This window comes from Anguilla anguilla, chromosome 11 (genome assembly GCF_013347855.1).
Source record: "Anguilla anguilla isolate fAngAng1 chromosome 11, fAngAng1.pri, whole genome shotgun sequence".
Lineage (NCBI taxonomy): Eukaryota > Metazoa > Chordata > Actinopteri > Anguilliformes > Anguillidae > Anguilla > Anguilla anguilla.
The window spans coordinates 22,071,910-22,094,041 of NC_049211.1; the positions used below are offsets into that span (position 1 = coordinate 22,071,910).

At 46.2% G+C, this 22,132-nt stretch overlaps 1 protein-coding gene across 6 annotated transcripts in view; it reads left to right on the forward strand.

Moving 5' to 3' along the window:
- Window positions 1–21,191, forward strand: part of LOC118207405 (inositol 1,4,5-trisphosphate receptor type 1) — a 110,894-nt gene extending 89,703 nt beyond the window's left edge. For all 6 annotated transcript variants that reach the window (XM_035380925.1, XM_035380928.1, XM_035380930.1 and 3 more), the window contains 10 exons: window positions 778–900; window positions 6,075–6,250; window positions 6,626–6,790; window positions 7,533–7,722; window positions 8,491–8,583; window positions 9,409–9,554; window positions 10,790–10,955; window positions 12,028–12,188; window positions 17,685–17,846; window positions 19,830–21,191. In XM_035380925.1, the coding sequence (XP_035236816.1) occupies window positions 778–900; window positions 6,075–6,250; window positions 6,626–6,790; window positions 7,533–7,722; window positions 8,491–8,583; window positions 9,409–9,554; window positions 10,790–10,955; window positions 12,028–12,188; window positions 17,685–17,846; window positions 19,830–19,916 (1,469 nt within the window). In that variant the 3' untranslated portion in view covers window positions 19,917–21,191. The remainder of the gene's footprint in view (window positions 1–777; window positions 901–6,074; window positions 6,251–6,625; window positions 6,791–7,532; window positions 7,723–8,490; window positions 8,584–9,408; window positions 9,555–10,789; window positions 10,956–12,027; window positions 12,189–17,684; window positions 17,847–19,829) is intronic.
- Window positions 21,192–22,132: the final 941 nt, after the last annotated feature.

Sequence of the window (22,132 nt, forward strand, 5' to 3'; positions counted from 1 at the left end):
AAGAGAGCTTGAATTAGAATCTCTGTGATGTGAGGTTTCAGTGGATAGGAAAATCAGGAAATACCATAGAAACTAGTACATATTTCTCATGCATTCTGAGAGACACTTGAATTTCTGCAGATGCAAAAAAAAAAAATTGCCTTCTCGACAGTGACATTGCTGTTAGCTACATCAGTGATACCTCAGCTATCAAACCATGTACTGTAGTTTTTGTGAAAATGTTAGCAAGTGGCAGTAGCCATAAAGCATATCCCATCTCTTGAAGGAAAGCACTCAAATGGAAAGCAAAATATGGAAAGGTGACACCTGAGAAAAATAATAAAATGTGAGAGGTCTTTCAGGAGTAATAAAACAGGTATGTGCCCATCCATGTGGCCCTGTTGTGACCCATGCAATGTGTGTGCATGCATATATTTATATATATTGTATTTATTTACTTGTGACATTTTGTGAAATGTCACAAGTAAATGAGATTCATGATGTAGTTGAGCCTAAATGCTCTGTTGTGTGCATTTCTTTTTTTGCCCTGCATTTCTTTTTTTGCCCTTACTCGTTGTGTTTTCTCGATCTCCTTTTATAAAAAATGCATGAAAAAATGCTACTTGCTACCTTTTTCAGGTAGAATAATTTAAAAAATTAAAAGTCTTACTTTTCTCCAGAAAAACTCCTGCAATGTAGTCAGAGTTTCTGGGTGAAGAAAGGTTGTGCTTCTCTTTGGGTAGGGGTTGTGTGGACAAGTTTCTGAATGATGTCCTGTTGCGCTCTTCTTCTCTCCAGCCCAGCCCGTCCTGTACTGGTGCTCTCGCAACATGTCCTTCTGGAGTAACATCTCCTTCAACCTGGCTGTGCTGATGAATCTGCTGGTGGCTTTCTTCTACCCCCTGGAGGGGGTTCGTGGAGGTCAGTCCTGATCAGGGAGGGTGGGGGCAAAAAGGGTTAAAATCTACAGTGGTTTTTGTTTATCTTCATTTCTAGGAGCTTCCAAGTATAACACTTGAAGTGTGGTCAGTACACCACCCGCACTGGTTGTGTGAGCCTGTGTAAGCCAAAAAGGTGATTCAGTTAGATAATCTTCTCAAGAGGACTTGATAAAGTGAATGATTTTTGCCACAGGAATTGATGCTGTTTACATCTTAGGCTAACATGTGGTCTTTCTCTATAATGTCCTGGCAACTATCAAAAAGAATGTATTTCAAATGCAGATTGTTTTGGTCTCGTTGCTGGATTTCTGTGAACGATAGGGTGGTTTTTGCTGGGGTTTTTTTGGTCTGTCACTTTCTCTATAGTAAGTCTATCTTCAGCTGAAATTTAGTTGAATAGACCTGGTCTAGAAAGTTTAGAATGTTAATTTCCAAACATTGTCCCCATGACCGCTGGAATCCCACTTTTCTGCGGGGAGGACCGTGTTCGCTCACGGGTTAAGCTGTTAGCTCCAGTTTCGGCGAGGCTATTTTAATCACAGAAGACGAGGCGGCGTTGCTTCCTCAGTTTCCAGCATGGCGTGCTTCCTCCCGCATAAGCGCTTGCCACCAGAGAGGCTTCGCGGCAGTTGCCCAGGTGCTCGCTGTGTTCCGAGGTGTGATTAATTAAAGCGACGCCTCATGGTGGACGCCAGCGGATTCGGCGGGGCCCCCGTGCAGCCAGCTCCCCTTCGCCGTGATTATCGATACCGACAGAGCCTCCCAAAACACCTCCATAGGCGCTACGCAACGCCTGCCCTTACTCAAGCCCCTCAGCTCAACAGGGCTCTGTGTGATGTGATACAGAGGTTCATCCAGCTTCCTGAATTCTGACTCTTGTGATCACACTTTACTGATACACAACGTTCTTACATTACTGGACTCCCGATTGGTCCCAGAGGCTCTCGAAAGGCTTTTCAGTCAGACAGTGACCTGACTCATCCAGTCGTTTTAATTGATTTTTATTCACAGTCAAACTCGTAAATGTATCTGTCCAAGGCTTTTGCCACAAGCGTAGGCTGAGCCCTCTAGCGAAGACATTGCGTGCTCAATCGATCGTTAGCTAAAAATGCAGGCATTGTGTGGTTGGGCTGGCTGGAGCCAGACTGTGTCCGTCAGGTGGCTGCTGCCTCGATGCCTTTAGGCCAGGGCTGCCCAACCCTGTTCCTGATCTACCTCCCTGAAGGTTTTCATTTCAGCCCTAATTTGGCAGACCTGATTTTCCTAATTAGCAGCTCAGTGAGTTCTCGAACTGTTGGATGAGATGTGCTTTGTTAGGGTTGGAGTGAAAACCTACTGGACGGTCGATCTCCTGGAGTAGGGTTGGGCAGCACTGCATTAGGCGCTCACCAGGCACCTGTGGATTACCAGACACTTCTGCTTCCATCAGTGCTAGCTAGCCTGAAGCACACCGTGAGCATGTAACAGGGTTCCCACTCGTCCTGGAAAACCTTGAAAACCTGAAAATTTATCAACTAGTTTTCCAGTCATGGAAAACACCTGGAAAATGAGAAAATTTACAAAATGTCCTGGAAATATTTGTGAGGTCCTGGAAAATTGTAGGTCAGGCTATAAGTCAAGCTATTAAACAGTATATTTAGAGCTGAGATTGCATAGTTTTCTGTATTTTTTCTGTGTTTTTCTCCACTTTTCTCATTTTTATTAGCTGCTGAGATTACAAGGCAGCACAAAGTTTTGAATGGTGATGGTACTTGCACATTGCCCCCCCCCACCCCCGGTCCACCACCGGCTTTGGCCTACCATTGTCCATGTTTCATGTCTGTAAGTCTAAGTCATGGAAATTGTCAATGAAAAGTCCTGGAAAATGATTTCCTAAAATGAGTGGGAGTCCTGTGTAAGTGCATAAGCTACAGCAGCGCTGCTTGTGTAGGTGCAGGTAGCGCAGCGCTTACGTGACCATGGGACCATTAACAGCTCCAGGCTCCCAAGATACAGAAGGTGAGGGTCCTGAACTCTGAAAGGCAATTATGCAACATAAAAAATTAAGTGACAGATGAATTTGAGATTTAAATAGACTGGCTGAGAGTTGCGTGCATGCTATGTTGCACGTAATCTAAAACAACTTTGCTGGTGAGCAAAGTCTGTGTAAGGCTTCCTACTGCAGAAGAGCCAGCTCATTGGTTTTGTGATGCAGGTTTTTTACTTGAAATGGTGTCAAGACCACTTCACCACTGTTGCTAGGCGATGTGATGTAAGTTGGGTCAGATCCAACATTTCTTTGCTTTATGTACCTGCAGAATAATGTCACTCTCCTTCCCACGCATCCTTGCCTGTCCTTCTTTCCTTTTCTTGCTGTCTTCACTCATTCCCTCCCCCTCTCCCCTTTTCCTTGTCTTTGTCTTTGTCTCTACTTTCCCTCTCCATTTTCCCCTCTCCCTGTCCCTCTCTCTTTCTCTGTGTCTGAATGTTAGGACGGTTTTGCGGTTTAGCGCGTGTGCCCGCTGCCACGAAGCGCTCCTTTGTTCCGGCTCGGAGATGCGGGGCTCAAGAACCGCATTGTGACGCTCATAAACTTTCGATTGTTCTCACCCCGGGTCGCCCGGCGCGGTCCCTTTTGTCTCAACTTCCTCGGGCGCAGGAGGGGGAAAAAGAAAAGAAGAGAGAAAGACATTGTTCGCCCCGAAGCGAGAAACTTGCATCTCCCTTTCGGCGGTGTCGGAGGGGCGGTGAGACCCTGGCTCCGGCGGGCCTTGTGAGCCCGCTCACGGCGGCTGCGCGGGTTCAGCTGAGGACACGGTCTCCGCAGTGTGACTCAGTCGCACCTCAGCCGGGGAGATGGAATGCGCACGTGCTTCGCCGCTCTGCATTATAAATCTCCGCGGGGTGTTATAAAGAGATCTCCCTCTCCGGCACGTATTACCGCTCCAGCGCGTGCCAGTCGCCATCGATTGCTGCTGACATTCACTACCGCCGCATATAGAATACAAATGAAACTTTATAGGGCCAGGGGGTGGAGTTGCTTTGCTATATCGCACGGAATGTTTTATTGTAATCCCTGAGAGAAGCTTAACATTTTTCAGCTTCAGCTGATGAGGAGGAAAAGCAGAACGATAAATTTAAGCACGAACAGGCATGTGTACTGTGCTGTATGAAATTAATTAATTTATTTATTTATTAACTTACTTGTTTACTGACATGCTTATTTGCTTGCTCATGTACTTATTTTTATTTTTGTAGGTCATGCATGGAAATGTTTGTGCTTTGCCACCAGAGAGAATGGAGAAAACACAACCTGTGTGCAAACACAACCAACTTGTTTTTGAAGGAAAACAAGTTTGCGCATTAATGATAATGTGCAGTGGTTTTTAATTCATCTTCCTTGAAAATACTCACATCTATGTGCCACAGGTACTCAGTGCCTGCTGGGTGTTCATGGTGGATTTCTCAGTGCGTGCTGAGGTTAACTCAGAGCAGGAGAGCAGGAGTACGTGACTGAGGACAGTCAGAATGTGCCACAGCGGTGTGCACGAGCACCCTGCCCACCCCGGTGCTATCCGGTGGGCACAGCGAAGACCCGCATACCTTTGCCCCGGATCAGCTGCCATTCTTACGGTTCAGCACCACCCCCCCCCCACCCCCCGGCTCCTGGAATGTATAGATGGAAGTGAGATATGGGCTGCAGAAGTAGGTCAGTGTGTTCTGCCTGTTAATGCACAGGAACGCGTGTCAGGGCCTCTCGCGTAACGTGGCTGACAGGTGCTAAGCTGGGGGAATTCTGCACGCCCGCTCTCGGCCAGAACACCCCCCTCTCCACCCAAACCCACCTCCTCACCCCCCGAGTGTAAGCAGCACGGCCCTCTAAAGGGACCTCGATCGTGCACGTCCTCCCTGAGCGGACGTGGCTGTATTGGACAGGATTCAGAGGAGCAGGGGAATGGCGTTAGCTTCCTGTGCCTGGTGCGTTTTACGGGGAGATGGATGGGTTAATTAGGAGGCCAGTGACGCGTTGCGAGGGAGCGTTTGCTCCGCACATCTCATTCTGCTGGAGCTGGGGGGCCTGCTCCAGCCCCCAGGGCCTGGCAATCTCTCACAGACCATTCTTCATGAATCTTTCAGGCACGCGGGTATTTTTAGCCGCTGCGGTTATGTAACTGGCACCTGTCATGTGATCTCTGCATGGTGAGATGAGGGCTGGGGGGCTGTTAAAATCTCTCACTCTCTCATTCTCTCTCTCTCCTAACCTCCCTCCCTCTCCTTCTCTCTGTCCCTCCCTCCCTTTCTCTCTCCTTCTCTCTCTCTCTCCCTCCCTCTTATCTCGTCTCTCCCTCACTCACCCTCTCCCTCATCAATCAAACATAACTGCCCTGCCTTGTAACAGCAACCATCCAACCCCCCCCCCCCCCCCCCCCCCCCCCCCCCCCCCCCCCCCCCCCCCCCCCCCCAGGGTAATACACACACACACACACACACACCGGACAGCATGGACACACACACCATCCTCTTTCCTGCCCCAAACCCAGAAAAGGCTGGTAGTTACATGAAGCATGAAGCCATCTGCCCCCTTTTCTCCTGTATGAGATTGAGTATGATACTGATATTGAGGTCTTTGCTTAGCATGAAACTCAAGCCTGTTCTGTTAACCTGGGATTTACCTGTGGATTTAGTGAACTACAGGTAGACTAATACTAAAGCCCCACAGAGGGACAGCATACAGTGCACAGCTGTGTCCCACTCTCTGTGTTGTGTAACACAATGTTTTGAGTTCAACGTTCCTCACCAGTACAGAGTCCTATTGGTGTGGTACGGCTGACATGCAATGCTCGTTTCTGTGCAATGGCAGTTACGGACAAGTTGTTCCTTTGATATTGGCTGATATTGCCCCTTTTGGTGATAAAAAGACCCACTGAATCATAAGGGCTTGCTATTATTTATACCAAAAGCAAACATTCACCAATGACTAGCCTTACTACTGAATAGAGCACTTGTTGCCCATAATACGGAATGATGGATGCTTGGGTGATTTTAAATGCATACAGACGCACGGTTACCTTATTTTTGCATTTGTATCCATTTGAAGTACTTGAAGGACCATGTGGTTTGCATTGTGCTCGCTGTCATGATGGTAACCATCCCCCCGCCGACCGTCTCGCTCAGGGACCCTGGAGCCCCATCTGTCTGCGCTGCTGTGGTTGGGCATGCTGGTGTCGCTGGCCATCGTCATCGCCCTGCCCCAGCCGCACGGCATTCGAGCGCTCATCGCCTCCACCATCCTTCGCCTCATCTTCTCTGTGGGCCTGGAGCCCACGCTCTTCCTGCTCGGGGCTTTCAACGTGAGTCCGCGCGGGAAATCCCCATGACCGCCGCCACCTGTCTCTTCTCTTCGCGTGAAGTTGATGTCTGGAGCACTGCGGTAGACTGTGGCTTCCTACTCCAGCTCAGAGCGAATGCTCTTCACTCAATGAAAACAAAAATGACATGGCTTCACACACTAAGTGTGGAGTGAAACGGTATAACATGAATCCTTTTGGAAGGTTTTTCAAGCTATACCTTCATGTGTGTACTATGAAATAGCGAAACTATGTCCCCCTGTATATGCGAGATGACAGCAGCATAGCGTGTTTTTTTGTGTGTAAACTAGACTCTGGCGTAGTTTAGCATAGATTTTAGCATCCTTGAGTCCCCTCCTTTCCGTTCTTCCTCCGTAGGTTTGCAATAAGATAATCTTCCTGATGAGTTTTGTTGGCAACCGTGGGACGTTCACCCGAGGCTACAAGGCCATGATCCTGGACATGGAGTTCCTCTATCACCTGCTGTACCTCATCATCTGCAGCCTAGGCGTGTTCGTTCATGTCTTCTTCTACAGTCTGCTGGTGAGCAAGCTGAAGAAAACAGGGAACCCTGGGATATAGTGGCTACTTGTACATCTACTTGTAGGGCATCCATTGTCTGTTTTAATGCAATTCTTTGTATTTACATAAAAATTTACATTATATATATATATATATATATATATATATATAATTTATTTTTATTTATTTTTTTCTTCTCAGTGTAGTGAAAAATTAACCTTGGGAAAGCAATAAGATGGACTTTCTAAGAACTTATTGAACAGACCAATCGATAAAGATTTTGAAATGCATACTCTTCCATGGATTTTCTCTCCTTTAGGAATATCACTATGAATCTTTGAAGGAAATGTGAAAATTTTAAAATACTGTGCGCTACTTCTTCCAGGCTGATAGCCGTTTTGTGTTGTTTGTATCAGCCCTTATGCTTTAAGCAGTCCTCCAGATGTGTTCCTCTCAGGAGGGAAGGACACACAGGTCCTTCTTGAATGCTTCCATATATTTCATTAAAATGGAAAGCTGTTGCATGGTTGTGTAATTCTGAAAGAAGTACAGTTAGAAATCTGAGACCGCAAATGGTAAAAAAATATCAGAGAATCGTGACACAATAATATTTAAGCACATCATTTATATTTTAATCTTCCTTGAAAGGCTTACACTGCCGTTTTGACCATGGATTTCATCATCGCAGCTCGCTGCTCTCGCAGCTATGCGAGTCTGTGCTCCTCGCAGCTCTGTGACTCTGTGCTATGCTTCTCCTGTCCAGCTCTTTGACCTGGTCTACAGAGAAGAGACGCTACTGAACGTGATCAAGAGCGTGACGCGTAATGGCCGCTCCATCGTCCTGACCGCAGTGCTGGCGCTCATCCTGGTCTATCTCTTCTCCATCGTTGGATACATCTTCTTCAAGGACGACTTCATCCTGGAGGTAGACAGGATACCCAATTCAACGATAGGTGAGAGATTTACCGGGTCTCTTCCCCACCGGCTTGCTTTCCAGATGCCACGCCCTGCAGTACGGTTCCGCCGAGCCGTCGGTGTGTCAGTGCTTTTACCCCTCACTTCCCTCTGTGATCTGCGTTAGGAGGGCAGCACTAGGTTTCCTGCATGCCTGTCAGGGAACGTTCTCATTAATCCTTAATCAGACTCAACGTGCCCTCAAGTCTGCGCTTGCAGCTTCCCTCAGGCTTAGACTGATCGGGTTCAATTGCATTTTGAGAACAAGTGTCTCCCTTGTCCTGACCCCACATGCTCTCTGTCTACAAAGGGAAGGAAAGTTAAGGAAATTAAAGTTGGAGTTTGTGAACTTTTCTTGTCTCGCAATATGATTGGTTCTTGCAAGCCAACAAGTCCCGCATTCATGAGAACATGATTCGCCAGACATAAATGATTATTTTTTTATTAGCAAATCACATCCCAGGACTTGAGTGGCTCATGTCAGAGCAAGCCTAGGTCTGATGCAAATCTAGATATATTTTATGAATGCATATATGCATAGAATATTTTTTAAATGTAGTCGTATAAAAAAACACGTTTTTCTCTACCGGTGTATAAACAGTTAATGCATTTCAAATAATTGTCTGACCCAGGCCTGCTTCAGTCTGAATCAAACAATTATTTGAAATGCATATATACGTACATAGTACAAATACCGTAATCTTATCAGCCTATCAGGTAAGGCTGGCATCCCCCTAACTGTGTTCTCTTCCTGTCCTCGTGGTCAGAGGGCGGGGCGAGCATGGCAGGAGGGTTTCTACCCGCGGACGTCTGCAGGACGGACGGCGGAGAGAACTGTTCCACGGAGGCCGTCGTGGAGGGTAGGCCGACCGCACGGGAGGGGGTGTTCCCTGGGCCTCTTATTCTTATGGAGTCCCCCTTTACTCTCTGAGCGCCCATGTGACCCTCACCTTCCAGAGCTGAGCCCATAAACGCGCCAGCCGAGACATCACGAGTTCAGTGCTAAGAGGCACTAGGTCTAGTCGCCATTGTGTTCCAAGGAAGGGGCACAGTGTGACGACCTTGCAGGGTCGGGCGGGGTCAAAGTTCAGATCACCATCATGGCTTTGCTGGCTGGGCAAAATCTAAAGAAATTCCCCAGATTTAAGTGCCAAAGCCCCTTATGTTAATCAGTCGGCCAGTCAGACGGATATGCTGGCTCAGTCTTAACCTTCTTAACACTTAACAGAAAGCTCCATCAGCACCGTCTCGCCCCCCTCACCCTCCCACCCCTTATAGGTCCTTTATGTGTTGCAGTGGAGCAGGTTACCATGTCAGCTGATTGTACTTGGTTTTAGTCTCAGGGCAGCAGTTGAGAGCTGTGCTGGGTGCCATTATAGGATAGTGGGTAATAAACTGGCCTTGTAACTCTCAGGTTTCAGGGTCCCCGGTTGGTGACTGCCATCATACCCTTCAACAAAAGTCCTTGAATCACTTCAATAAAATATCCAGCTGTAGAAATCGACACTAATAAAGTAAAGCCATTAAGTCAGGGTATCTGCTAAGTAAGTAAATAAGAATAGTTTAATAATTGAGTTTTTTTTTTTGTGAAATAGCCCAAGGGGTCAAATTTAGGGTTGCTGCTGCATTGACTGGTTGATGACATCTATGTGTCCTAATGTGTGTTTTTTGGGTCTTTTATCCAGCCCTCACCACAGAGATGTCTAATGATGACGCCGAGGACAAGGAACGCACCTGTGAGTCCCTGCTCATGTGCATCGTCACCGTCCTGAGCCATGGGCTGCGGAGCGGGGGAGGGGTCGGCGACGTCCTGCGCAGGCCGTCCAAAGAGGTACCAGTGGGGTGGGGGGTCGGGTGCAGATGGCCTCAGGGTGGGTGCCGGGCTCCTGTACTGGAATGGTACATTCTCAGCCATGCTCATCTAAAGGAGGCCTTTCTCATGAATCTGTGATAATGCTGCACTAGCTGATGCTGCTTGGGCCATGCATATGAACGGTCATTTTGCTGGTTAACCAACACTGTGAAATGTCATGACAAGCACATTCACATATAAAGCTCCTGCAGTGGTACGTTATGCATAGGCGTTATTATACTCAATTTGCCAGTTCCAAAACAAACGTTTCTCCTTTTTTATTTGTGCCATTGTAACACCCAGCATTGTTTAAAAAAAGGTGTTGTCTTCATTGCTCTCAATGCAGACAACTCATGGTGAACAGAAGTAAAAAAAAAAAAACATGCACTGTGTGAAAGTATCCCCTTAGGAGGTTGAGGTTTTTTAAAATCTGCAATATTTTCTGAGAAACTGTTTGCATTGGCCCAATAGTGTACAGGCAGCAGCAGCCAGAGAAGGGAAAAAAATTTTTGGGGGGGGCGGAAGTATTTCATTTATTGTGTTAGATTCAAGCTAGCTTTTAATATCAAAACTGGTGACAAGTGGTGAGTGTCCAGGAAGACTGTGGGAAGGTGAGACTGATACTAGGCTCAGCAAGCGAAGGCCAATTCAGTCCGCACTCCAGAAGAACAGAGGGGTGGGGCAGTGGTGCCAGGCTCTGGGGCTGCTCGTAGTGGGTGGGGCCACTCACTGATCATGTGACCTGGCAGCTTGCTTGGGCAGCCGCTGATTGTGAAACCCTTTTCTCAGAACCCACCCCAGCATCCCCAACACTTCCTCCTGCAGGAATAGACTTCTAAGAAAAACTGTTCCCTTTAACCGAAGACTGTTTCCCTTGTAGGGGTCTTTAATACGGTGCATGACAATGTTGTTCCCGGATAGCCAAGGTCCTTGTGAAATCAGCCTTGTTCATTATTTGTATAATTTACATTATTGATCATATGGTCATGATTAGCTTTATTCAGATAAACAGATGTACAGATCTGAAAATTATGATGCCTGGATTAAATTGTATTTGTTGCTGGTGGTGTATTCAAACACTCTGAGAAAACAGGGGTAGCTTTAAAGGAATTTAGACATGCTCTACAGACCATCTTTGGTCTGTGCAAAATGGTGAACCCTTTAGCGGTTGTGTGGAACAGTACCTCACCAATATCGGGGCTTTGACTGTGCAGGAACCTCTGTTTGCCGCCCGGGTGATCTACGACCTCTTGTTCTTCTTCATGGTCATCATCATCGTCCTCAACCTGATCTTTGGTGTCATCATCGACACGTTCGCCGATCTGAGGAGCGAGAAGCAGAAGAAGGAGGAAGTGCTCAAGACGACGTGCTTCATCTGCGGTAAGGGGCGTATCTCCAGCAGTGGGGCCAGGCACTCGGGGGAGGGGGTGGCTCGGGGAGCGAGGAGGACGAAACCTAGCGTGCTTTGTCGCGTGCCGGCGGCGGTGGGTCTGTGCCGCTTGGCATACGTTTCTTGCACCTGTCAGCCGCTTCCCGGAACAGTTAGTCACTGCTCTGGTGGAGCAGCCGTAACTCCCGCTGCTCACTGTCCAGATTCCGGGGGAATGGTCACGTGATTCTCCCTCAGAGAACGTGCCTCAAGTCATGTCTACCTCTGGGGGGTTCGTTCACTCTCACACGCGCGCACACACACACATGCACACGCACCCACACACACAGACACGCACACGCACAAGCCCCTAGCCGTAGGACGTGTTGATGGAGACAGTTTCCGCCATAAAAGACGTGTGAGAGCAGCATAGTTTTCTGGTGAAAGAGGGTCCGCCTGTCTGGATCACACTGAAGAATGCATCTTGTTCTCAGTAAAGCCCTGCTGAGTAATCGTTTCCCCATGTTTGCACTGCGTGGGTCTCTTTCCTCTACCCCTCTGGGAACGCACGCTGTTAAATGACTAACCATAGCCAGTGAACAGGAACGCTGCCCTGTGAATGGGCTAGTGCAGGGCTGTCCAATCTTATCTGAAAAGGCTGCTGTGAGTGCTGGTTTTTGTTTTATCCCTGCACTGTGACACCTGATTCAACTAGTTAGCTAATCATAGTCTTCAATCAAGACCTTATAAGTAGAATCAGGTGTCTTAGTGCTGACCTAGAACAAAAACCTGCACCCACACTGGCCATTTTAACACCCCTGAGATATAATTTCCATTAAATCTCAAATAGGTTCTCAGCTAATATTTCAAGTACATATATATATATAGATATTTGTATGTATTTGGATATCAGGGGCTATAATGGGAAACCTAAATGATTACAAAAGGTTTTGGGGGAGGAAACCGTTTAAAAGTTTCGGTCAGTTATAGAATGTGTAAAGTGTCTAATGTCACCCCCGGCAGCAGAAGAGCAAGGTGTAGATGAAGCCTTATCCCTTCCCCTTGCGCGTTGTGTCTCTCCAGGGCTCGAGAGGGACAAATTTGATAACAAGACTGTGACTTTCGAAGAGCACATCAAGGAAGAGCACAACATGTGGCACTACCTGTACTTCATAGTGCTGGTGAAGGTGAAGGACTCCACAGAGTACACCGGTCCTGAGAGCTACGTGGACGAGATGATCAAGGTAGGTCATCATGGAGATTGCCCTGGGAAAACACCCGTTATATCTGACACTCATTTTTTGAATGCTCTCTATTTTCTTATGGCTGCTGCTTGATGTTTGCTTTAAACTTTTTCTGGTGCTTTTCTGCAACTTTAACACCAGTGAGTCAATGCAACCTAACAAAGTGTTGCAGTAGAGTCCTGTGGTTCCTAGCTGAAAATTGCACTTGTGACCAGTTTTTTTGTGGCTGTGAGTGCGCAGTTAAACATATTTCCTGGAAAAAATTTTACTTGAGCAACATTGTTTACTCAAGCTGATGATGCTGAATGCAATGTCTCCTGCGTTCTCTCATGAAACCAAAGAAGAGATCCCTAAACCTCCAGGCCTGCACTATGCTTATTTCAACATTTGCGCTGCAGTAGGAGGAAACTGCCCCAGACACAATACCCCCCCCCCCCCCCAAACTAATGACCAGCACCCCCAACAACCACCAGTAGTTCTTACCACTAGATAGAGAAATGGCAGCAAAGTAGCCATGGTCCCAGGCCCCTTAGTCTAAATAAGTAAAAATACAATTCTTACACGTATATAAATTCTGTTATTGGTCTGCTTCTGTTCAGATGGCATTACTGTCGTTATCCTGATAGCTCACCATACAGGTCATTTGGAAAAGACCTCTTGCACAATGAAGCATTCATTATTAAAGCATGTGGAGTTGGAATTTCCCCTCAGAACATCCCTGAACATTGTTAGCTTGGCTTTATAAGTGAAGTTGTGTTTGTCCCTGAGAAGTGCTTAGTCTCGCCTACCACAGCCTTCTTTTATTTACAAAATCCTTTAAGGTAAATCTGTCTGTAAAAAAGGGCCAAAATCTGCCCGTGGTATGTGTGACCTCTGCCCTTTGTGACCTGCTATATTGTGCTGTCTGCCTTTAGCGCTGATGGGAGTTTAGACGCAGAGTAAGGCTGACATCAAATGTGTTAATCCCTAATCGCAGTGATGCCTTGCCTTAGTCATGCCCCCCCCCCCTCCTTCAGTCCCGGTCTGGTGACCAGGGGTTCAACTGCCTCATGATGACAGCTGAGCACTGTGGGAAACATAACGTCTGGAGCTGCATTCCTGCCCTGCAGTCAGCGTGCAGTCATGCCCCCGCCCGCTCGCGCCGGCCGCTGCGTTCTCATTAATGAACACGGCCCTGGAGTCTTCACAACTTGGCCTTCTGTTTCCTGTTAAAGTTTGGGCTCTCTCTCGCGCCTGCTCAGAGCCTAGGGTGTACCCACTAACGGTTTCACGACATTAAGTGAAGTCTTTAAGGAAGGTTAAAAGGTGCTCCGGAAGGTTTGAGTGTCCCCCTGTCTGCTTTTGCTGATGTAGATCTCTGGTTCTTTGAGGTGGGGGAGGGTTATGAATCGGGACTTCCTTTGTCAGTGTCCTGTTCCTGTCGTAAATGTGAGGGGACCCAGGGAGTCCTGTGACTCATCACCTGGGTTTGGATTAGTTGACCTGACCTGCTGGTGCCTGTCGGCCCCTCCGCTAGGGACAGGGTCAGCCGAGGTCAACTTGGAGGAGTGGAAGAAGCGGGGTCGCAGCCTAACCCCACCCACTGGCATTTCCCAGCTTGCCCATGAAGTGCCAGGTCCCGTATTTGAGGGGAGACTCAGAGCAGAGACTACCCCTGGGCGTGGTCCTCCATCCATCGTAGCGATGTATCTCCTCCCTCCTCCCAACCACGTGCCTAGCCTGCCCTGAGAGAGCACTTTTTAAAATGTCTGCCGCATGTCTCTCAACCTGTCCCTGTATCGGAACTTCAGTATTGTCATCTAAATCAGGCCCTGCAGGGAACTCACATGTTCATATGAATTTAACTGGTCAGTATGCAAAAATATATATATATATCCTGGAGTTAATCGTGAGAGATAAGCAAGTGGGGGAATAGACTGACCATGTGACAGTTGTTGATTAGTGTTAACAATTTGTGACTGCGTGACCAACGTCATATCCTGTTTGCAGTGAAGGAAACAAAACTCTCAGTCACAGTGGCTCAAATGACCGTACACAGTCCCATGTCTTAACCGACTTTGATAAATTGGCCTTTAGGGCATTGAGGGGGCCTGTGTCATCTGTCTCGTTTGTAGCTGTAGAAACCGCACTGCATCCTGTCGTTCTGTGTCGGTCCCTGTGGTTTCAGAAATGAAAGATGCACTTCCGTCATTTCACTTGAATAGGTACAAAGTTGAAGCAGACTGTGATGATGTGATAGCGGTCTGAAAGCTTTACTGGTAGTGTTGGTAGTTGTAAACACTTCTCGGGTGGGCAGGAGCCTTAGGGGAAAGTGTACAAATTAAGACTTGATGTGAAAGTTTAAAAAAGTAATCTGTGAGAAGCAGTACTGTATGAGGAGCAATACTTTGTTAGGAGCAATACTGTGTGAAGAGCAAGTCTGTATGAGGAGCAGTACTATGTGATGAGCAGTAATGTATGAGGAGAAGTACTCTGTGAGGAGCAGTATGGTGTGAGGACAAGTACTGTATGAGGAGCAGTACTGTGTGAGGAGCAGTATTGTATGAGGAGCAAGTCTGTGTGAGGAGCAGTACTGTATGAGGAGCAAGTCTGTGTGAGGAGCAGTAATGTATGAGGAGCAGTCCTGTGTGAGGAGCAGGTCTGTGTGAGGAGCAGTGCAGTATGAGGAGCAGTACTGTATGAGGAGCAAGTCTGTGTGAGGAGCAGTGCAGTATGAGGAGCAGTCCTGTGTGATGTGCTGGTCTGTGTGAGGAGCAGTATGGTATGAGGAGCAGTGCAGTATGAGGAGCAGTCCTGTGTGATGTGCTGGTCTGTGTGAGGAGCAGTATTGTATGAGGAGCACGTCTGTGGGAGGAGCAGTGCTGTGTGAGGAGCAGTATGGTATGAGGAGCAGTGCAGTATGAGGAGCAGTCCTGTGTGATGTGCTGGTCTGTGTGGGGAGCAGTACTGTATGAGGAACAGTCCTGTGTGATGAGCTGGTCTGTATGAGGAGCAGTAGTATGTGAGGAGCTGTCCTGTGTGAGGAGTAGTACTGTGTGATGAGCAGTACAGTATGAGGAGCAGTCATTGGTGATGAGCAGATCTATGGGGAAGCAGGTTTGTGAGATCAGTACGGTATGAGGAGCAGCACTCTGAGGAGCAAGTGTGTGTGAGGAGCAGTAGTGTGTGAGGAGCTGCCCTGTCTGAGGAGTGGTACTGTGTGAAGAGCAGATCTGTATGAGGAGTAGTTCTGTGTGAGGATGTGGTTTAATGTGAGAAGCAGTCCTATGTGAGGAAGTGGTTCAGTTTAAGGAGTATGTCTGTGTGAGGAGCAGGTCTGTGTGAGGAGCAAAAGTATGTGGAAAGTAAGCGATGTCGATGTGAGTGTCGTCCGTACGAGCAGCGGCTTCAGCAGGTGCTTTCTCACTAAAAGCAGAACCGGCTAAATGATGGTTAGATGTGAACCGCAATGGCGTTATGCTCGGACGTGAAGTAAACACAGGCTCTGCGCCTGAGTGATCTTCGGAAACGGGGCTCGCGCGTCGTGCTGCTCTTCTCAGAATGAGTGTGAGCGTGCGTGCTTCCCCCGTGCGTCTGCTGCAGAGGCTGGATGTGGTCGTTCTCAGGTCAGCCGCCTCCCCCGTGTTTGAGATCACAGCGCTGCCTCGCCGGGACTTTTCCAGCACACACTCAACTGCTGCTGCGGCCTCTGCCACTTCCTCTCCTGCGGTTTCTGTGTGCGCGTGTGTGTGCGTGTGTGTGCGTGCGCGTGCGTGTGTGTGTGTCTGTGTGTGTGTGTGCACTTGTGCGTGTGTGGATATGTGTGTGCATGTCAGCATGTGCATGCAAGTCTGTATGTCCTTGTATGTGCCCATGTGAGTGCATTTACACGCGTCTCCATGTTTGTGTGTGTATGTACATGTGCACTTTGTGTTCATACAGTTCTTTGTGTGTGTGTGTGTGTGTGTGTGATGTGTATTCATGTATGCATGAGTTAAACTATTCAAAACTCTGTGTGTCTGTGTGTGTGAAATGTCTGTGTGCATTTGTATGTATCTGTGCCTGTGTAAGTGTTATTTATTTCTCTTTCTGTGTGATTGTAGTCTGTCACGTTCTGAGATACCAATGAGAATATACTGTGTGATGAAGGACATTTGTTGCCGACAGCAAGTTATACCTACTTCTGTGCAACTTTAAATAAATTCATTTTAAATCAGAGTTGTCTGTCAGTTTAGTAAGAGTCGAGAACTAACAAAAGAATACACTGTATAGGCCTCTATGGTAAAGTCAGTAGTGAGAGAAAATGTCATATCTGATCACTCTCTAACAACATAGGTTTGGGTGGTTAAACAGAATTTTTCCATCACGTTGTGATGACTTCTAGTTCTTGTCCATTTTCGGAATGCCCCGTCGCAACTGTAGGTGCATCCCGTGCTGTGTCATTTGGGGCGGATGCGCGCTAGCACATGTGCACACTAAAATGCGTAAAGGATGAGTGACTATTTGCCACACTGCAGCCTGCCAGCTAAGCTCTATTGCAGTGGAGGATACAGCTGGCATGGGCAAGCCTGTAGGCCCCCAGTCGATGAGAGGAGCTGATATTAAGTGATAAGGAGGCTACTGTATGTCCTACTAAATGAAACACTCCCTTCCTTGGGGAAGCTATAATGAACTCCCAGCCAGTCAGCACTGGGCATTAAGCACTGATCCTGGCTTTAGCCATCATTCCAAAGACCGCTTGCCCACCCCCATGATGTCACAAAGCCAGGGCCTCCTCACCCGTTCACAGCGACCCTTTCAGAGTCCTGTTCATGCGATCACGTTTCAGCCAAAAAGACTGAGACTGTCCTCCACGTGGAACAGTGTATCCATGTTCATGGGGAATCCTGGTGATTCTGTCCATAAGGGGAGAGTCTAGAAGCTGTCCTAATGGTTCCATATAATCCTGCCGTCACTTTGAATGTCCTCATGCTTGTGAGACATATTGTGTGTGAAGAAGTGTTTTGCATCTCATGTGACCTCTAAATGCCCTACCAGGAATAATGTTATTACTGTAGAAATTGTCTGATGTCTATATCCGCATTAGCAACGCAACAAAGAGGAGCATTCAAGAGCAAGACTGCGATGATTCCAAGGCATTCAGATACTAAGTGGGCCTAGGAATTTATATAATTGTTTGTTTGGATGAAGTTTTATGGGGTTGTGAGATTTTTCTGTTTGGCTAATGGGAACCTATTTTGCCATTAATATTAAACAAGATTAAAGCATAGCAAATGTAAAGATGATGATATTACATATTTTTAACATTTCTTTTTATTTATTTATTTATTTTTTGCTGCAGTAATTTGGGTAAGTCATTTAGCTTTGCAGATACAATGTCTCTGTGTCCCCGAGTCCTGTAGTGTTCAGATTCTGCCTAATACTGTTGCTGACACTTAACATACATCATCATTATCCTTCTTAAATCAGAGCCTTTTTTAGCATTCTGACCGTGCCACCCCCATCCCCTCCCGACAGGCACACAACCTGGACTGGTTTCCCCGTATGAGAGCCATGTCTCTGGTCAGCAGCGATGCGGAAGGCGAGCAGAACGAGATCCGCAGCCTGCAGGAGAAGCTGGAGTCCACCATGAAGCTGGTGGCCAACCTGTCAGGCCAGCTCACCGAACTGAAGGAGCAGGTCAGTCACGGGGTCCTGGCCCTGTACCAGACCTCCTTCAGCACGCTCACTTACAGGTCTCTCTTCACACATTTTGCAGATTTCACATTCCAAGCTACAAAAGTCCCACGTCATTGCATTGTGTTGCATCAATGTTAGTGTTTAGGAGGAGGAAAAATTTAATTTTATGAGCAATCCTATGCTAATGAATTGTTTGATAAAAAGGGAGTTATGAAAATTTGACGAATTAGATTTTTCATTTTATATCACATTAACAGGATGAGCAGCCCCGGAAACTGTAATTCTAAGTTCTCAAACTTACAGTAGTTATTTACACTGACGTCATGACGGCGAAATGTTGACCGGGATTGAACTGCCTCTCAGCTGATCTGAAATAGTGCGCAGAAAAAGCTTTTGCTGTATCGTATTATCAACATTCAGGAGTGTTCCCACTCAAAGTGTAAAAATAAAAGCCATTACCGTTCGGATTTCAATTTCAGTAATGCATTTCAAGTATGAAATGTTGTGAAGGGCCTGAATCATGTACAATAGGTGACTGATAAAGGTGAGGACAGGGTGGAGGAAGGAGTTTTTAAGTCAAGGGTCTTTTGACAGACAGAAGCGGATTTTAAATGACAATCAGTCCTGTCTGAAAACACCAAAGGCCGTAGTATATCCTCTACTGCGATTGAAACCACCTAAGGTGCACTTTGAACATCATATATTCCCTGTATTTCTTTTTTATTATATGGGTACTGGAGTTTTCGCCTAGTGTTGTATTAAATTGCCAGTATTGCCAACTTGACATCCAGCATGTTCAGCGGAGTCTGCTAAGCAGAAAGAACAGGATGTCTTCATTTGGTCAAGCTTTCCCTTCCTCGTGTATTTCTGCCTGTGGGGTTTTGACATTGGCAGCAGGGTTCCTGAACGCCTGCCATTGCTCCTGGAGCTGTGAAAGTGAAGCCCAAACAAGCGCATCTTTTCACAAACGGCACCCACGAGCAAGAGCTCCCATCTGTTACATCATCCTAAACAGCATTTCCTGAACTTTTTCATTGCATTATAGGTACTGTAAGTTTGCCCACACTGAAACTGAAATTCATCTGTTCTCGTCACCCCCCCCCCCCCCCCCCCCGCGCTGCTCTTTCATTAATTTTGACATTTTGCCCCCATCTTTGTGCTAGCCTCAATTTTACTTGCATAATGTGACAGTCTGCTTCTGAGAAGCTCTTAAATGATTTCTTCTGTGCTCTGAGTGCATTGTATTGAACATTGGTAAATGTGTTCCAGTCTTGATAGGCATTTCCTCTTGACAGCTGAAAAGAGGTGGGGGCGGGGCTTACGGCCTTGGCTCCTATGCTTATGTACAAAAAAGGATATTTCACCAGGTCATCACAGATCATGGCATCCATTTCATGAATAAGTTTGCTTATAGGGGTTTGCTGGCATCTCTTCTTTTTCTCACATAAAAACTCTGTTCCTCAGCACCTTAGTTATACAGGGTGTGTATATGTTCACCTGTGAACGTCTTTACAGGAATTCAGACAGGAACGCATAACTAAAAAAATGGCGCAGTCACGTACTAATTACATTTCAGTGATCCCTTCATGCCTCTTTAGGGTGTTTCTCGAATACATCGAAATACTTAACAATGTTTATCCGGTCTGGTTGTTTGCAGTCGATTGGGTGACTTGCGTTTTCAGGCTGCAGGAACGTGAATTTCAAACAGATTAGCGTGGCTTCAGACCTCGAGTCCCTCCCTTCTGTCGTCAGTGCGAGGTGTTTTTTATTTCTTCCTCACATGGTTGGATCAGTTTTGTTTCTCAGAAAAAGAAAATGAAGAGAACGCGAAGAGGAGAGTTGTGAGCGCGTGCCCCTGTGGTGGAAAGAACAGCGGTGTCTGTCCGTGGGTTAGCACCGACGCAGGAAATGGCACGCAGGTTCTGTGAAAGGGTGCGACGTCGAGAAAAAAATAATAAAGCCTGTTGCTGTCAATCTTTCCAGATGACTGAGCAGAGGAAGCAAAAACAGCGCATCGGACTCCTGGGCCACCCCCCCCACATGAACGTCAACCCCCAGCAGCCTGCCTGATGGGTGGGGCGCACCGCAGGAGAGCAGGACCAGGGCAGACAGACTGCCCGGAACGTGCAGAGAACGTTCTGGTAGAGACCAGCAGAGAATAATTTATGAAGGTTAAGGGGCCACTGAGGAACCAGTATTCTTCCGCCTTACCACTTTCCATATAGTACACAAAGGTGAATTCCAAAGTCATGTCCTTTACTAGGCAAACGCAGCAGGGCTATACAGGTCTGCAGGGAATCGTGTGCATGTTCTGGCTTGGGTAACAGACCTGTTGAAAGATGGCTTTTTTTTTTGTTATTTAAAACCGGTAGGGCAAAGCAGTATTTATGGTTTTGTTTTTGTATGATGTGCAATATGAACACTATGATATGCAACCACCATGATGTGTATCCTGTACGTTGTCTCAAAGGGATGGTATTTGGAAGTTCGTTTTATTGTTTTTCTGAAGAGAGATTAAAAAGAACACATCTTTCTCACTTAAAGAGAGCTGTGGGTTGAAGCTACCACATCTAGAACAGCAGGTCGAAGATGCCGTTTTGAGTATGAGCCTTCCTGTTTTTATTGGTTTTATTTTTTTCTGAGTGAATCAAAATCTATATTATGCTCACACAAGTGCTTAAGCATAATTGTATATTGTCTGGAAGCAATATCTATAGTCTTATTCTGAAAATGGTCAATTTTCTCTCACACAAGCATTTCTGTCATCTGCATTTACATGGATTAGAAACTCCCCTTGACATCCTTACACATCCTGGTTTGTGATAAATACTGTGATGAGAATGGAGCAGGGTGTGAGATGATCATATAATCTTTATTATGAGTTTTCTGGTTAGAATCCGATTGAGTTTTCAGACTTTGATTCTGTTGATGGGAGATTTTATTTCTGACAGCTGGTAGGCCTGCCAGTCATTCATTCCTGTATCTTTAAGACTCGTAGAGCAGCACTGACTTACTACCTGTGAAAAAGCCACTTTTTTGTCTATTTTTATTTCTTTTTCATCGCGTTTGAATTTCTCTTTACATTGAATCACGCGACACTGACAGATTTTGCGTTCTCACAGCTGAGAATTCAGAAAAGACATCTTCCTTTTTTAAAGAAGTGTATATGTTTTTTTTAAAATTGTATAGTGGGCCTCCATTTTCAGACCGATGTTATGGGATTTGATAACAGTGTTACTGAAAGAGATAATCTTCACAGAGTACTAATATAAAAGATTGGTGTACTGTTTGAATTGTACATTCATTTAAATATATTTAATAAAGTATATAAGTAATTCACCTTCACACTGTTGAACTGTGCTATAACTCATTAATTCTATGCAATTAATGGTTTCTGAATGGATGTACACACTGGGAAGAATTATCTACTGTACCAGATGCTTCATGTACACTGCAGTATGTGTTGATGCAGATTAATGTAATAAGTAAAGACATAAAATTACTTTTAAATGTAAACCATTTAAAATGAACCTGAACAATATGAGTCCAATTTGCCACATTTTATAAATGTTTGCATTTCATTCTCAGGCAATGATAATACAGCTGTTCTTTAATAGAATGGATCATGGGAATTGGTCATCCAATGATCATTTATCATTGACAAAAAAAAACACTAAAATACAAAGGAAATGCACTATGCCATTGAAGCAGAGGAATGTGTTGTGATGATATTTATGTTGTCTTTGATTTCTGCCGTGTCTTTAGCAACTTGTTCTTTCGTGACAAAAATAAGTCCATGCATCATGTACCCTTTTACCCACTGGAATGAAGTGTCACGTACAGGAAGTGGATAAAATGCCACGAGATGGAGTGTGAAATTTGGCACTAGATACTGTTCCTGTAATGAGGAAATACCCTCTGTTTGAGCTTGTCTTCTCTGTACAGAAACCAGTATTTCTCTTCAGTGTGACAATGAGAGCGTCAGTAGACTGAATTTCATCCGGTCTGTAAGCGTATGCTTATCCATGTTATTGTGCCAAAGGCCCTTTATTCAAAAAAAATCAAAGCTTGTTTGTCTTCTGAAATTCAGTAACGGGTTCCCTTCTCAGAGGTGTAGGCTATATCTGTTCATGCCCCCTCCATCTCAGTCTGCCTGCCGTCCAGAGTTTTCCCTATGGGTCAGTTCTCACCAGCTCGCGAACCCCCATGCATGTGAGTGTTCCATTGCCTGGGGAAAGGTGAGTCAAGTGCAGGTGTGGGAATCTGTCTCTGTCTAATGTCGCGCT